The following is a 16,456-nucleotide window of genomic DNA, read 5'->3' as shown; positions in this document are numbered from 1 at the left end:
CATGTGACTGATCCTGACCCTCCTATGTGTCTGTGTGTTCTCTAGGATTATTGAGCCTCTGACGTCCAGGTGTTCCAAATTTCGTTTCAAACCTCTAGCCAATCAGATTCAAGAAGAGCGGTTGCTGGAAATCTGTGAGAAGGAGAACCTCAAGTACACCAAGGAGGTAAAAGACAATATGATGATATGGCCTTGCCTTTTTGTCAGGGATGGGTATCATTAGGATTTTGTTGATACTACTACTCTATTCCTAATTCTTACCACTTCAATGCTTTATCAGTACTCTTGTTAGTTCTTTTTCATTGCTAAATAATTGCATGCAGCTATGTTGCTGCTGGTATAGTGAGGAGGGGCTGGTTTGTCTCAGCCAGCAGCTACAAGTTTACAAGAATATGCAAAATTTTAAGATACAGTACAGGCCAAAAGTTTGGACACACCTTCTCATTCAATGCGTTTTCTTTATTTTCATGACTATTTACATTGTAGATTCTCACTGAAGGCATCAAAACTATGAATGAACACATGTGGAGTTATGTACTTAACAAAAAAAGGTGAAATAACTGAAAACATGTTTTATATTCTAGTTTCTTCAAAATAGCCACCCTTTGCTCTGATTACTGCTTTGCACACTCTTGGCATTCTCTCCATGAGCTTCAAGAGGTAGTCACCTGAAATGGTTTCCACTTCACAGGTGTGCCTTATCAGGGTTAATTAGTGGAATTTCTTGCTTTATCAATGGGGTTGGGACCATCAGTTGTGTTGTGCAGAAGTCAGGTTAATACACAGCCGACAGCCCTATTGGACAACTGTTAAAATTCATATTATGGCAAGAACCAATCAGCTAACTAAAGAAAAACGAGTGGCCATCATTACTTTAAGAAATGAAGGTCAGTCAGTCCGGAAAATTGCAAAAACTTTAAATGTGTCCCCAAGTGGAGTCGCAAAAACCATCAAGCGCTACAACGAAACTGGCACACATGAGGACCGACCCAGGAAAGGAAGACCAAGAGTCACCTCTGCTTCTGAGGATAAGTTCATCCGAGTCACCAGCCTCAGAAATGGCAAGTTAACAGCAGCTCAGATCAGAGACCAGATGAATGCCACACAGAGTTCTAGCAGACCCATCTCTAGAACAACTGTTAAGAGGAGACTGCGCGAATCAGGCCTTCTTGGTCAAATAGCTGCTAGGAAACCACTGCTAAGGAGAGGCAACAAGCAGAAGAGATTTGTTTAGGCCAAGAAACACAAGGAATGGACATTAGACCAGTGGAAATCTGTGCTTTGGTCTGATGAGTCCAAATTTGAGATCTTTGGTTCCAACCGCCGTGTCTTTGTGAGACGCAGAAAAGGTGAATGGATGGATTCCACATGCCTGGTTCCCACTGTGAAGCATGGAGGAGGAGGTGTGATGGTGTGGGGGTGTTTTGCTGGTGACACTGTTGGGGATTTATTCAAAATTGAAGGCACACTGAACATGGCATGGCTACCACAGCATCCTGCAGCGACATGCCATCCCATCCGGTTTGCGTTTAGTTGGACGATCATTTATTTTTCAACAGGACAATGACCCCAAACACACCTCCAGGCTGTGTAAGGGCTATTTGACCAAGAAGGAGAGTGATGGAGTGCTGCGGCAGATGACCTGGCCTCCACAGTCACCGGACCTGAACCCAATCGAGATGGTTTGGGGTGAGCTGGACCGCAGAGTGAAGGCAAAGGGGCCAACAAGTGCTAAACACCTCTGGGAACTCCTTCAAGACTGTTGGAAAACCATTTCAGGTGACTACCTCTTGAAGCTCATGGAGAGAATGCCAAGAGTGTGCAAAGCAGTAATCAGAGCAAAGGGTGGCTATTTTGAAGAAACTAGAATATAAAACATGTTTTCAGTTATTTCACCTTTTTTTGTTAAGTACATAACTCCACATGTGTTTATTCATAGTTTTGATGCCTTCAGTGAGAATCTACAATGTAAATAGTCATGAAAATAAAGAAAACGCATTGAATGAGAAGGTGTGTCCAAACTTTTGGCCTGTACTGTATTTGGTAAACTAAGTTAAACAGTTAGACTACATACAAACAGATTTTGTTTAAACTTGTGTGTAACAATTAGCTATTAGGTGAACTTGCGCACTGTGATTGTGTAAAACATAACAGTGGTGGATTGGAGACTGCAGACAGAGCAGACTTACATATCCCTTTCCACACGTTTATGCGTGTATTTATGAAGTATTGCCTTTTACACATACTTACCAGTCCCTCCAGGATCTCGCGGCAAAAAAAACTTGAATTTACGTCCCAAAACCCTTGAATTTGCGCCCAATTTTGTTGAAAAATGTGATAAAAAGTTGCAGCATTTTTATGTTGTTGTTGTTTTTTTTTTTTTTTTTTTTTTTTTTTTTTTTCAGGAAATTGCAGCAAATGACAAAAATTGCGGCTAATGACAAAAGGAGAAAAAAAATCTTTTTTTTTTTTCTTAACTACTACCTCCAAGTTGCAGAAGGACTCCCGCACACTGTCTAACTTAATATATAATTTATTTGCAACATTTCTGCACTAGACCTTCATCAGTTCTAAACTACTACCTCCAAAAAAATAAGTTATGTAATCACTTGCTATAATAATCATACTGAATATAACAAAAATAGCTTCAAATGACTTCAAATGAGGTCAGCAGGAAAATGCGGAAAAATTGCGGGTCTTTTGAAAAATTGCAAGCCCCCGCAAGTATGAATTAGACTTTCATTGATTATTGCGATTGCAAGATCGCGATTTGGAGGGACTGACTTACTGTAACAAGCATAGTTTTCAACTTGAGTAAATTTCCAGCTATCTTTACACTGTTCCCACTTAGGGCTGGGCGGTATGACAAAATTTTCATATCACTTTTTTTTAAAAAAAAAAAAAAAAAAAATCATATCGGTTTCATGGTTTTTAATGGTATTTTGCTCGGGTTCTGCCCACTTGACATGCTGCTGTGTTGTGCTATGGCCTATTCAAGTGCTGGAATTTGTGACAACGTGTCAATTGACGTGACACCGCCTGAAAGCAACACAGGCTCCGCTCCATTAGTGCTGTGCTCAGTTATAATTGTCTCGGACTCGGGTCGGCTTCGGTCAGGAAAATGCGGCCGAGCCGTGCTCTAGTGTGCGTGCGTCTGTGTGTGTGTGTGTGTGCGCGTGTGTGCGTGCGTGCGTGTGTGTGCATCTGGACGAAACTCTGCTGTGAGCGATACAGAGAGCAGAGGAGAATTGTAAACGCGCGACCATGTAGAGACAGAAATGATATGCCATCATGTAAATAAGATAAATAACATAAGACAATTTCGTTTGTTTAATAAAAGGACAAGGTATAGACCTGTTCTATAGGCCTGGATATGAAGCGTCTGTAGCGCATAATAATAATACATATAATATAGTTTCTAAAAAGCTAAGACGGAGGGGGAAAAAAAAAATCAGCAGCAGCGGTCATATTTGAGCAGCGGCGGTGCGCCACTGCTAGTTGCATATAGGGGAAACACTGGTCTTTTTGGTTCTGGGTCATCGTGTTCTTCAGCATCATGTACAGTTGCTTTGCTTTCAGGACTCTCTCCGGCAGCCATTCTCGCCTCTAAACTTTTCTCTATGCTCTCACTCTCGCTGGTGGTGTGATGAAACACTTTCCCGCAGTGCATGTTCCGGATGTTGTTTTAGCTATTCACCGGTATTGTGGCATATGAAACGTGTCTGTCTGTCTGTATGTCAGTATGTTTACATGCACAGTAGGGCTTAGGACAAAAATTCATATTCACTTATTTTCAGGCTGAATGGCGATACATGATATATATAGGGTTGGGTACCGAAAGTCAGTGCTAATATGGAACCGGTACCTATACAACCGATATCTACCGGACCGAAACAAAATGCACATTCATTCATTCATTCATTCGTTCATTTGTTGAGTGTATTATTATTTAAAGGCACGCTAAGCACCGTTGGGCGTCAGTTCTGTTTATGTTCAACAATGTTATGAAACACAACGGAGCTAGCTCGCTTGAAACCACAAAATATCTCCATACTGCTCGTCCGTAGTGATTTAAGTGTCCTGAAGCGCTGACATAAAAAGCTGTTTGGAAAAATGTCATTTGAACTCTGTTTTTAGCCTCGTTGTAGTCTGTAGCTCTAACTGCCTCTCTGGGTAACACGTTCACGTGTGCGAGACCGTGAGACAGGGGCACCGCGTTCATGTGTGTTCATGTGCTTTCGCTGGTCTCACGCTAGTCTCACGCTGGCTGGTTGGTACAGCCTCGACCCAAATGTTTTTGTTGCCATTTGCGGAGCCTGGGCTGCTTACAGAGACTGGACTTTAATAGAGTTAATATTATTGTAATGTTAATTTGTTAAGTGTTTATTATATTTTAAAACTGTTAATAAAGTTCATATACCTATTTATTTCTAGGTATTTCTAATTTGCCTCAACAATAAATAAATAAAAACATTGTTTTTATTATAATTTAAAACTGTTATACAAAATACACACTTCTGAAAGGTGGCCCATTTGTGCCACTTTTCAACCTCCATTTAAAGGGCCAGTGTGTAATATTTGGCATGGTTTATTGTCAATCGGAATCTGAATCTGAATATTCTACCCATTAATATGTTTATACAAGTGTATAATCGCTATAAAATAAAATTCGTTTGGTTTTCGTAGCCTTATAATTATGCTTTTATATATATACATAGCAAGGGCCTTGCTTTAGAGAGGCCGCCATCTTGCGCTGCCATGTATGTAAGGCAGCCCCAGCGGACAATCCAGCCAGCCAGAGAACACGTTTCGCGTGTATAAATGAACCAATGAAGACAGCGGAAGGAAGGAAGAAGGAGGAAGAAACAGCAGAGAGTGTTAGTAGTTCGTCGATAGAGAGTAGTGAAAAGTTTTTTTAGTTATAAAGTTTGCGAATGGACCACACTTACCACGCAACAGGAGAGAATGAACCCGAACTGTCATCTGCGAGGAAAAGAAGACGCAACTTCACTCCTTATGATGCACTCTCTGCGGCGCTTTTCCTCCTGATGATGTATCTCCCCAACGATGGTAGCAGTAGCACCGAATCCCATTCTGTGCATTCAGCCTCTCTTCTCGCCCGCTCAGCATCAAACATATGGAGTTCCTCATCTGTATGCTCCGGCTCAAACAGGTATGGCTCTGGGTCTGTGTCCGCTACAAGAAACTCTACTACTATACTACTATAGTCCGGAGATATTGCTAGGCTAAATAAACAGCTGAGCTCTGTTTACCAGCTATGCTGTCAGTCAGTGTGCGGGCTGGAGATTGGTGGAGCAGAGAGGGGAGGGGGGTCCCCACTTGGTATGGTAAACGAGTATGTGTGTAAAGTTATGAAGTGTGTCTGTTACGCTAGAAGAGTCAGAGTTTGGGATGGAGTCTTTTACCCCCTGGAGTGTTACCGGAGTTTCTGGAGTGCTCAAATAAACTGGCCTTTTTCCCGAATGCTCCTCTGGTCTCCTACTCATGAGGGATTCATTACAATATCGTAACATGGCTTAGATTTCTAAATAAACATTCACCTCGTCGCTAGATAGACCTACTCCTGAAAAAGTCGTGCACAAGGCTTTTTGTCCCTACGAGGCCACCGTCATTTACCCGACGGGAGGGGTGAGCGAGTGAACCCTGCAATCTAGAATTTGACCACTGATGTCACTGTTTTCAACCCATTTTACACACTGGCCCTTTAAAAAAACCTCATATTTTGAGGTATCGGTTCAGGCACCATTTAAGCACCAGTACCGTTTTAAAAGTAGCGGTTCGGCACCGGTATTGGGAAAAAACCAAACAATACCCAACCCTAGATATATATCCTGGTATTTTCTAAAGTGGACTTCATGTTCAGTTTCCAGCTTATCCACGACATAAGTCCTCTGTTATTTTTGTTGCGTGTGTTTTTCCATAGCAGGGCAGGTAAAGGCAGTTTACCTGTTGGAGGTGAGCTATTTGCAGAGGTGCAGTAAGAGCCTGTTGTCTGCAGCTCTTCATCAACATCTCACTGTGGCTGATTCTGCTTTTAGTTTCCTCCCTGCCGTGTTATTAGACATGTCTTAATTAAAGAAAAGCCACATACAAAGTTTTGCTAATTAGGTAATAAACATATTTTAATTCCTATAGAGTCTTAAAAATAAAAGTCCCCCATTTGCTTCCGAAAACTTTTATTGTGAAGCTGCAAAATAAGGAAATGTTTAGTGTTTTGGAGCAGCAACTTTACACAACTTCTAATACAGTGGATAGTGAACATGAAACGGTAAAATAAAACAGATATTTAAAGTGAAAACAGGACGCCGGAAAGAAACTAAACTCCAAACCACAGAGATTCAGTTAGAAGCTACAGACGTACTGAGAGCTGAACACACAGAGACTTTTAAAAACACAGAGGGGAGGAGAATCTCACAACACACACGGCTTGTTTGAGGGGGGGGGGGGGCAGAGTGGTCGGGGGTTCGCCGGGTCAGCTAGATGCCCCCTCTGCCCGCTTGAGTGCAGGTAGCCCGGCTTTTGGACCTTTGGACCTACTCCGTAGAAGGAGTAGGTGTAGGTTGGCGTGGCACTGGCCGTCTAAACTGATAACAGAAACACCAATCGGCACAACATGGCTTGACTGGACACGGCTAAAAGTTATAGAGGAAAAGGCCCACAGTATTGTACGTGTGCTACTGTGGTGATTTAATTCATCTCAGACTGATTTAGTGTAGCTCGTGCAACATAGAGACCGATGTCACACTGAATAAATGAGTGTACACTGAAGGAACGTTGCGCTCAGCTGATTTTGCGCAGTTCTCCAGTGTGTGCGCAGAATGTGCAGAAGGGGGTCTCCCACCGCAACCAGCTGCTGTAGTTTTGGCACAGTGCCATTGTACATACTGACATTGACAGCCGCCCTGTCTGTGCATATGACGACCAACTTTGTCTTCCAGTTCCAAACCTGTGTCCTGAAAACGCTTCACAAGGCCCTCTGTGATGTTCTACGTGGCCCGCTCAGCACCTGGTTCAATCAGACCATGAAAGTCTGACCTAAAGTCTCCGCTGCTGGACACAGACACAATATAAACAATCTCCTGCTCGGTTTTTGTGATGTCCTCGGATCCATCAAAAAGCAGTCCCTATAATTCAGCCAACTCCAACATGGCGCTTAACTCCCCGCTTATAGTGTGCGCGATGGTCTCCATTATCTGTATTCCTGCTTCACATGAATGATATGCACCCCCTACATTTATTCCTAGCCGCCTCATCAAAGGAATATCTTCAGCGTAGGATGACAAGGGATGTGTGTGTTTAGCTTTATGAGAGGCGAGGAGAAAAATATTACAAAGAGCTTGCCGCTGTTCTTCTTTCAGCTTGTTTCGCCATTGAGCAAGTGGGCGGCTGGATATTGCTTCTTGGCTAGCTTCTTTATTAGCAATGGCTTGTGCCACATTCATGTGCTCCTTGCTTTTCTCATGTTTCTCAAACAAGGGAACACTGAAATTCTTTGAGCCTGTATAAAATGCACCTTTGTCTGCTTTGTCTGCCAGATGTGGATGCGAGCGGTATATCCTGCACCACATTTCAGTGTGCTCCTCATTCACTTCAAGCCATGGCACATCTTGGAGCCACTTCTCAGAAAAAACTATTTTCTTCTGCTCAGGCTCAGTCTGCCGCTTCTTTGTAGGTGGCGAAACGACAAAGTAGCTGCTTAGTGTCTGTTGTTTTTGGACATCCCAGTATTCTCAGTAGTTTACTCCATCATGTGTTGGAAACACATTTAGACAAGAAAGTCAGTGTCACTGCACCGCAGTGAGCTAATTGACGTCACGCATTATTGATTGTTTTTTTAGCACATGTACCTGCGTACCAGTTATGTGCATACCTGTTTATAACTAGAAAAAGTTGGCACCCAGTGCTGAGCTGCATCTACCACCTCTATGTATCATATACTGCTGATCTGCTATCCCCCTCTAAAGATCCCCTTTCCTCCCTAAAAAATCAGACAAAAATGGGTTTATGTGGGTCTCAGAGTGCTGGTTAAGCACATAGATTTCAAAAGGGGCAGACAAAATCAATGAGTGACAGACAAAACAAAAATAAAAAAACTTGCATGCCACAGTGGCAGGCTGGATGAAAGTTAATTTCAGACCTTCCTTAAATTACTCAAATGTCCCACTTAAGAACAAATAGTGGAAATAATAGATTAATGTGTTTTGGCTACACAGTGAGCTGAAAAGAGAAGGAGTCCCTTCTAACACCACTGTATGTTGACAGCATGTTATCCCTGTCCCCTTAAGAGAAGATAGTAACATATATATAACAAATGAAACCTTAGAGAGCTAAAATTCGACAGAATCAAAAAGATAATAGCCTCCCTGTAAGATGTGTTTTTAAAAGTGAACTTGCGTAGTTAAGTTGATTTGAGTTGTAAGTCCAATGAAACTGTGTTGGGGAATGTGTTTTTCGACAGCTTACAAGCTCAACACAGGATGCATTTCTGCCATGTTTTTCAAAGTTTGGATATTTTTTTGAGAGATCAGATACACTTCCATTTTAACTCCATTTTAACGCTGCAGTCTTACACCAGCCATGTACCGGCACACACAGAGATCTGCATCTGTTTTGACTGTACAGCTAGTGTATTAAAGTTTTGACTATTTGTGCTCATCTAGAGTATAGCAGCACTGGTGAGGGTGTCTGAGGGAGACCTGCGGAAAGCCATAACCTTCCTCCAGAGTGCTGCACGTCTTAACGTGGACAAGGAGATCACAGAACATGCTGTGACTGAAATAGCCGGGGTGAGATCATCTTCTTTGTGTCATACAGGAGACTGAAGGAACTGATGGTTTATTAACTGTGTTTAAAATGTCTTGCACACTTGAAATTTTCCTTGCCACTCATGTCACTCTGCTGTTGTGCTCTCTTATACTGTAGGTCATCCCTGCCAAGATGATTGACAACTTGATCCAGATCTGTTTCACAGGAACATTTGAGAAACTAGAGGTTGCTGTGAGGGTAGGTGGTCTGACATGCCACTGCTTTGTCCCTGTATTTGTGTCCTAAAATTTCAGCACTTTGTTTAGTGTGACATGCATTTATTGCTGGAGGCATTATGTTTTCGGATTGTCCATCCATCCCCTTCTTGTGAACATGATATCTCAAAAACACCTTGAGGGTATTTCTTCAAATTTGGCATCAACATCCACTTGGACTCTACGATGAACTGAGTAGGTTTTAGGGCGACCAAATGTCACTTGACTAGAAAGGTTATTAGTTAACGAGATTTAATTGGTTGCTTTGTCGCAGAAAAAAAAACCAAAAAACAAGCAAACGTGAAGCTTTATTAGGAGCTGCAACTCATCAAAATAAATCAAAATCTATGTGACTGGACCATGTGGGAATTTAATTTGAAAGGATAGACGCAGGAAGAGGCCATGCTCAGCAGTCAGACAGGAGTCACATTACAAACCAATCACAGCTGACAGATATCTTTCCCTTGTTCCGTACATATTCAGTCTGTAATAAATAAGGAAAACTTCATTTTTTTAGTTAAGGGCTACCCAGAGCTTTACATGTGTCTCACAGTTAGGTCTACACACTTGAAACAGTACCTGGAAGAAGATAAGCTCTGCACTCAGGATTGCAGGTAAATAGGCTATGTTACGCAACTTGCTGCCACGCTCTTTAAAGCTGGAACAAAAAAGGCACAAGAGTAGTACCCAGCGCCCGACCTCACATTTTCCAGGCGGTTAAAGACACGGCATGTGTACGGCCCTTAATTTCCAGGGCTGGTACCTGCGGTTATTTCACAGGCTCGTTAATAACATGTTGGGCAGGAAATCCAAAGTGTTGGAACATTTTGAGAAGGTGAAGGACGAACCCAAGGTGATATTTAAACTCTGCAGGCAAACATTTGCCTATGATTTATCGACTACAAATGTGACTTATCATCTGAAACATGGAAGTAGCTACATGCCCATTAGCCACTGAGCACAATCATTACTGCTTTACCAACAGCATCATTGCTCAGTGTGTGACATGCACATGTAGATAAAATATAGGCCTACATTAATTAAGGTTCATCAGAACGGTTTTGTATTTCTCTGTAATGTAGCACAGTGTTAACAATGTTACTGATACTATTCTTTCTTAGACCTTCAAGTCAAACCATTGTGTTGCCCAGCCAGGAATATATAATTTGATAATTACATTAATATCGTAAACATGCGGGTGATTAGTCGACTAATGGCCCTAAATGACGACTATTGGTCGACTAGGAACATTCTTAGTCAGAGGCAGCCCAAGTAGATTTTGGTGGTCAATGGTCAAGATCAGTGTAACGTTGCATCTGTCTCATTCTCATCAATGCGATATCTCAAGAAGACCATGAGGGGAATTTTTTCAAATTTGGCACCAACATTCACTTGGACTCAGGATGAACTATTTAGTTTTTGGTGGCCAATGGTCAAGATCCCTGCGACCATGCATCTGTCTCATTCTTGTAAATTCAACATCTCAAGAAGACCTTGAGGGAATTTCCTCAAATTTGGCACAGACGTCCACTTGGACTCAAGTAGGGCTGTAGTCTCCTGGTCGACTAGTCGATTATTTGGTTGCTATGCTCTCGTCCGACCAAATTCTCATTAGTCGAATAATCGCCGTGTTACTTTCATAAGGAGAAAAGTGCTACATCAGCAGCTTTACAGGATCCATTATTTCCTGCGGCGAAGCTTGTATTTACTTGTATTTCACAGATAAGAAACAATAAATTGTGAAGACAGTAAAGCCTCCACTAAAATAGCATTTTAAGTTGTGTGTGTGCTTTATCCTTCAGGGATTTATACTTCGGGATTTATCCTGGCTTCATATGAGCAGAGGAAATCTCTGCTTGTCGCTAGGCTAATGTATACCATGTAAAATGCCATAGGCTGCTGCTAATAACGTTAGCATGTTGTATTTGCTTGGAAAACGCGTTTAGCATAAGACAGTTGTTTTGTCGGTGAATGTTGTGAGTTGTAATGGAGCCAAATTATGTACCGTTACCTTTCTTACATGTTGCTGTTGTCTCTGGTCTTATATGAGAAGAGGAAAAGGTCACTAGAAGCTAGGCTAGTTTATACAATCTAAAATACCATAGACTTGTGCTAATAACGTTAGCATGTTGTATTGGTGGGGGAAATGTGTCCAGATGAAGACAAGTGTTTGTCTGTCAGTTCTGCGATTTATAGTGAAGCGAATGTGCGTACTTGTGTTGGAAACTGTCTCTATTAAGCCATGTTTAATGTGTGTTTAATGTGAGCAGGGTTACTACGCAAGTATGGAAAATTATGGAAATAAATTTGATCAATTTCCAGGAATTAAAACGTATGGAAAATGAAAAATAAAGTATGGAAAAATATTTGTTTCCAGACTATTAACACTGTTCTAAAATAGTGTTTTCTAAAATAGAAAATTATGTATTTCCAAAAATAATTGAATCAATCCGGATCGTGTTTTATGCCGGGCCAAGCACAGTTTGTGTGAGAGCAAACGTCTCAGAAAACATCCCGCCCCTTTTACCTGATTGACAAGTGGTATGTCTAGTCCGCTGCCCCATGACCCTCCTCCAGCCCCCCAGGTATCAAGTTTCACTCCAACACTGCACCTTCGACAAGAAGACGAGTTTCACGTGGTTCACAATGGGTAGATGCAAGTTTTTGGATGGATGGCTTGACGATACCTACTGGTTAATACTAGGGATGTCCCAATCCGATATTCGGATCGGTATCGGCTGCCAATATTAGCAAAAACCATGCATCGGATCGGACTGCATGGAAAAATGCCAATCCAAGAACTCCAATCCAGTTTTTCATGGAGTCCAGTCCAGGTTTTCCGGCCAGCCCAGCGCTCCACGATTCAAGCAGTCCATTCCAGTGATCCGCTCCAGCACTTACTATCAATCCACCAGGTCAGCATGCAGACGGCAGACACGCACAGAGGGTAGGAAGAGTAGCGATCAATTTAGTTAACTGACTATTTGTTTTCTGCTCTGGTTTTTTGAGAGTGATATTTTTATTTGGTTTACACTCTTACTGTTTAAGTAAAGAGCACTGATGGCATTGTTTTGGGCACAATTAGTGAAACTGGAGCCATGGATGGACTATTGCTTGTTTAAACAGTTGTACAATATTGTGTGTGGTTTTTTGTCCCCTCTGTTGGTCCCAGGAAACAGCAGCACCAGGCTTGCACTGACACTACTAAAATAACTGAAAATGAAAGGCTGCATTGTTTGTTAAATGTCAACAATGTCTTGTGGTGTTAATCTTTTTTTTATTTATTAGGGGGCCAAAGCACAAGTGTGTGGAGTCTTGCTGCTGTTTTAATTTCAATGTTAGACATTTTAAAGATTTCTTGTGTTGATCTATTTTCTATTTATTAAGGGGCCAAAGCAGCCAAAGCAAACCAGCTATATTTTTTATTTAATGTTAATGTTCAAGTTTAAAGTTTGTTTATTTAACCCTGTTAACAATAAACAGGTCAGTTTCTCATACCAACTGTTGTGGATCATTCTAACTAACCTGATTAAGTAGTTGTTCTTGTTAGAGTAATATTGCTTGATCAAACCTTTTCTAACATGACTGACAACAAAATAAGTGAATATGTATAATACGCGCTTGGATCGTATCGGTATCGGCCAAAACTCAAGGCTGTAATATCGGTATCGGATCGGAAGTGAAAAAGCTGGATCGGGACATCCCTAGTTAATACTACTACTACTGCTAATACTGGTTGGCCAAGGATTCCCAATTCACACACAGAGCTAGATGCAAGCTTTGCGTGAAATCGTTTGACATCGCCAACATGGGGGAGAAGGTGATTCTGAGCCACATGAAAGGAAAAAACGCAGACGTCTCGTTACTGCATCGCTTGCACCCAGAGTCCCAACCTTTTTGCCTCAGCCCAGACATTGAACTTACCTGAGTTTTTATTTGCATGCCATTATGGTACTTGGTTACAGTCACCTATTAAGAATAATTAAATATGATGTGAAATATGATACAGTGATATATTTACAGATGGTGCATATTCTCTGGGGGGGGGGGGGGGGGGGGGGGGGGATGCAGAGAAGTCTGGAAATTAGGGTATGGAAAAGTATGGAATTTTGAAATTCCAAATGTGTAGGAACCCAGTCTGAGTTTTGAATCAATTATATAAATAAAGTTTAATTTGAACTAAACTTTAGAGCACTTAGGACAGTCCTCCACTGTTGACTAGTGTTTTGGAGGTGTAACTGCAGAGTGACACAGACACACCACCACAGAAGTAAAAATAACGTGCAGATTTTTTTTTCCCCACAACTGATCGGTTAGTTTAAGATTATGCGCGACTTTAGTCGACCAAGATTACAGCCCTAGACTCAAGAATAAACTAATAAGAATTTGGTAGTCTCATAAAACATGTTTTTGGCCATTACTCAAGAATTCATATGCTAATTATGACAAAACTTCACACAGATGTCTGATAGAATAAAAATAATGAAGTGATGACATTTTATATCCAAAAGTTCAATTGTCAACTCTTACATTTGCAGCAAATGTGTAATTCATCAGCATTCCCTCACATACTGCATGTCACATTCTCACATGTTTAATGTCTCCTCTGTCAGAACATGGTGGATGAAGGCTATGCAGCCACACAGATCCTGAGTCAGATTCATGAGTCTATCATAGAACAGGACCTGAGTGACAAGCAGAAGTCAGCCATTACAGAGAAGATGGCGGTAAGTGATGTAATGTAGTGCTGGTTCTGGTAGAACTCAAGGGATTCTCCTGGTAAACTTTATGTTTTCTTTGTCAGTTAATCTAGTAACTGAGTGATGATAAACAGGAGTTACTACACATTGATTAAATTCTGGAGAACCACAGTTAAACTGCAGCCAAATCAGACATACACTCAGATGACTTGAGAATCAAAGCTGCACAGCTGATATAAAAGGAGTGCTGTAAAATCATGACTTCTCTTAACCAATAGAAACGTAGAGGACTGGCTCATAGGGGTGTCCTGGTTATGTTTGGTGGGCCCTAAACCTAATCTGAGCCAGTTAATACGGAGTATCTGATTCCGATTCCAGTGGGATACTTACGTTTACCTAACTGATAATTAAATATGTATCTGGCACATGACGAGCATAGCCTACTAATATGGGCACGATTTCTTTTTCTTCATTTACATACTACTTGTTTCAAAACTATTAAATTGATGAGAATAAATTATGGATATGAATTTAACCTTTGCCTGAAGAATATAAGTCCTGAAATTGATGTGACATAATCAGCTGGAAGAAAAGAAGACAAATCAACCTGTTGGAGCTGTTGAAATTAAAAAAAAAAAAAAAGAAAGAAAAAAAAAGAAAAAAAAACTGTTATACTGAGGTACTTCAGAGTAATTTTCTCTGCATTTGGTGGAATACAGACAGTACACAAACCTGACAACAGCTGAGTTTATTTTCTGTCTGTTGTCAGATTACTCACTGAATCATTGTGATGACATCTGATATGATCTGCTGCTGGTGACATTTGCCATTTTATTCAAAGTGACGATCAGTGCCAGCTAAAAGTAAAAAGCTGCAACTGGAAGATTTTGAATGTCTTTTTGCTAACAAGAAGGAGAGCATTAGATGTTTGTGGGTGTTTGTTCAGAGTCTCATGGACCGGTGCACCCATATAATTTTCACGTGCATATACACATGAAATGCTCATGCATAAAGGAAAGCTATTTTGCAATACTAGCAGGCTGAGGTGGGTAAAAGAAAGAAGAGAACAGTGAAGCAGTGGTTCCAACTGGTTGGTCATGGTCCAAAAATGGGTTGTGGGTCCATTCTGAATGGACCGCAAGTGACTCACAAATGTGTCAAGTTTGTAAAAAAAAATACACTTTATTTTGAAAGACAGTGAATTTCTGGCACAGAGCTATTATACTGAAGTACTGTTTCCTGCTGTTGAGTGAGTGAATAACAGGCAGCCACTTTACAGAGACAGCAGTATAGTTCGATGACATGGCCAAATGCAAGTATGCTGCTGAAAGTATTAAACTGTGTGGACCTTGATCTATTGACTGAGGAGAAAGCTGGTACCCGTGACTGGGCCACTTGAGAACCACTGTAGTAAAAAAAGCATGTGCATTTGATCAGGTTTATTTTAGCCGATATTTATCCATTAAAATATACCTGGATGGACCCCAGTAATGATTATTAGGATCAGTTCAGGACAACTCTACTACTAGGGATGGGTTTTGTTAATATGTTATTGATACTACTACTCTTATCAGTACTCCTTTTAGGTTTGGTGCTTTATCAATACTTTTATCTGCTCTTTTTCATCACTAAATAATTGCTTTTTAGAAAGTATATAAAAAGAATAAATTCAGAACAGGATTAGAATTTAATATTTTAAATAGCCTTATTGGGTTCGGGCAGAGATCAAAGCTCTGATTTTAGCTGTGGTTGAACAATAAGCGTTCCATAACAAGTTGACTTTGAAGGTGGTAACACGAAAAGCTGGCACTCCAACTCATTTACTCCAACCAAAGACAGTCACAAGAGGCAACATTTGATGAGCACTGTCAGGGTTCACTGATTTTATTGTGTCCATAATAGACTCTGATATCTCACGTAGAAGCTAATGTTTGTGCTTGTGTTTCCTCTCTGGTTCAGGTTGTGAGTAAGTGCCTGTCAGACGGTGCAAATGAATACCTGCAGATGTTGAGTCTGTGTTCGGTCATCATGCAGGAGGCCTCCCAGCACAATTAAAACTCCACAAAGCAGCATCTTCTCCTGGGGGAGAGCACTGTCATCACCAAGACAGCAGCACTTCACTCTGATTCAGCTGAGTTGGTTCACAGTCACAGTTTGGACATTGAGCAGTAGATACCAGATGATAGTGGTGTAGTTGTTTACAGCCAGAGACCACAGCTGTGGAGGTGTTTCTCTCTGTGTTTAATCAGAAACAGTCTCCCTCAACTCACTTCAATAAATAAGACACAACAATGTGAACATTCTTTCAAAATCTCTGATACTATTAAATAATACATTGGATTTATATAGCGCTTTTCAGGATACTCAAAGACGCTTGACAAAGGGCAACATCATCCATCAGATGTCTCAATATTCCTTTTCATTCATGTAAATACTTACCAACTGATCTTTGTACACTTTTTGCTTTTGGGAAGTAAAAAATAGTTTTTGTATATTTTCAGTGTTTGTTGTCTTGAATTTTTTTGCTCATGATTAGGACATGATGAATCCACAACAAGAGGAACTTCAGAAATGTAAATATCATTCAGGGTTCCCTCAGTCATGAAATTCCCGAAAATGACATTAGAAAAACAGTTTCACAGGCAGGAAATAGTTTGGAATTAACATACTGCTTTGGAAATGTTTTAAATATACATTATTAATAATAAACTCTAT

The 16,456-nt window shown here is 40.9% G+C and overlaps 1 protein-coding gene across 2 annotated transcripts in view; it reads left to right on the top strand.

Moving 5' to 3' along the window:
- rfc4 (replication factor C (activator 1) 4) overlaps positions 1 to 16,241 on the top strand; it is a 28,968-nt gene extending 12,727 nt beyond the window's left edge. For both annotated transcript variants that reach the window (XM_033622357.2, XM_033622358.2), the window contains exons 7-11: positions 46 to 166; positions 8,682 to 8,807; positions 8,944 to 9,024; positions 13,655 to 13,768; positions 15,701 to 16,241. In XM_033622357.2, coding sequence (XP_033478248.1) covers positions 46 to 166; positions 8,682 to 8,807; positions 8,944 to 9,024; positions 13,655 to 13,768; positions 15,701 to 15,796 — 538 coding nt within the window. In that variant the 3' untranslated portion in view covers positions 15,797 to 16,241. The remainder of the gene's footprint in view (positions 1 to 45; positions 167 to 8,681; positions 8,808 to 8,943; positions 9,025 to 13,654; positions 13,769 to 15,700) is intronic.
- The last annotated feature ends 215 nt before the right edge of the window (positions 16,242 to 16,456 follow it).

Source organism: Epinephelus lanceolatus, chromosome 6 (assembly GCF_041903045.1).
Source record: "Epinephelus lanceolatus isolate andai-2023 chromosome 6, ASM4190304v1, whole genome shotgun sequence".
NCBI classification, from domain to species: Eukaryota; Metazoa; Chordata; class Actinopteri; order Perciformes; family Serranidae; genus Epinephelus; species Epinephelus lanceolatus.
This window is presented reverse-complemented; position numbering and strand designations above follow the sequence as displayed.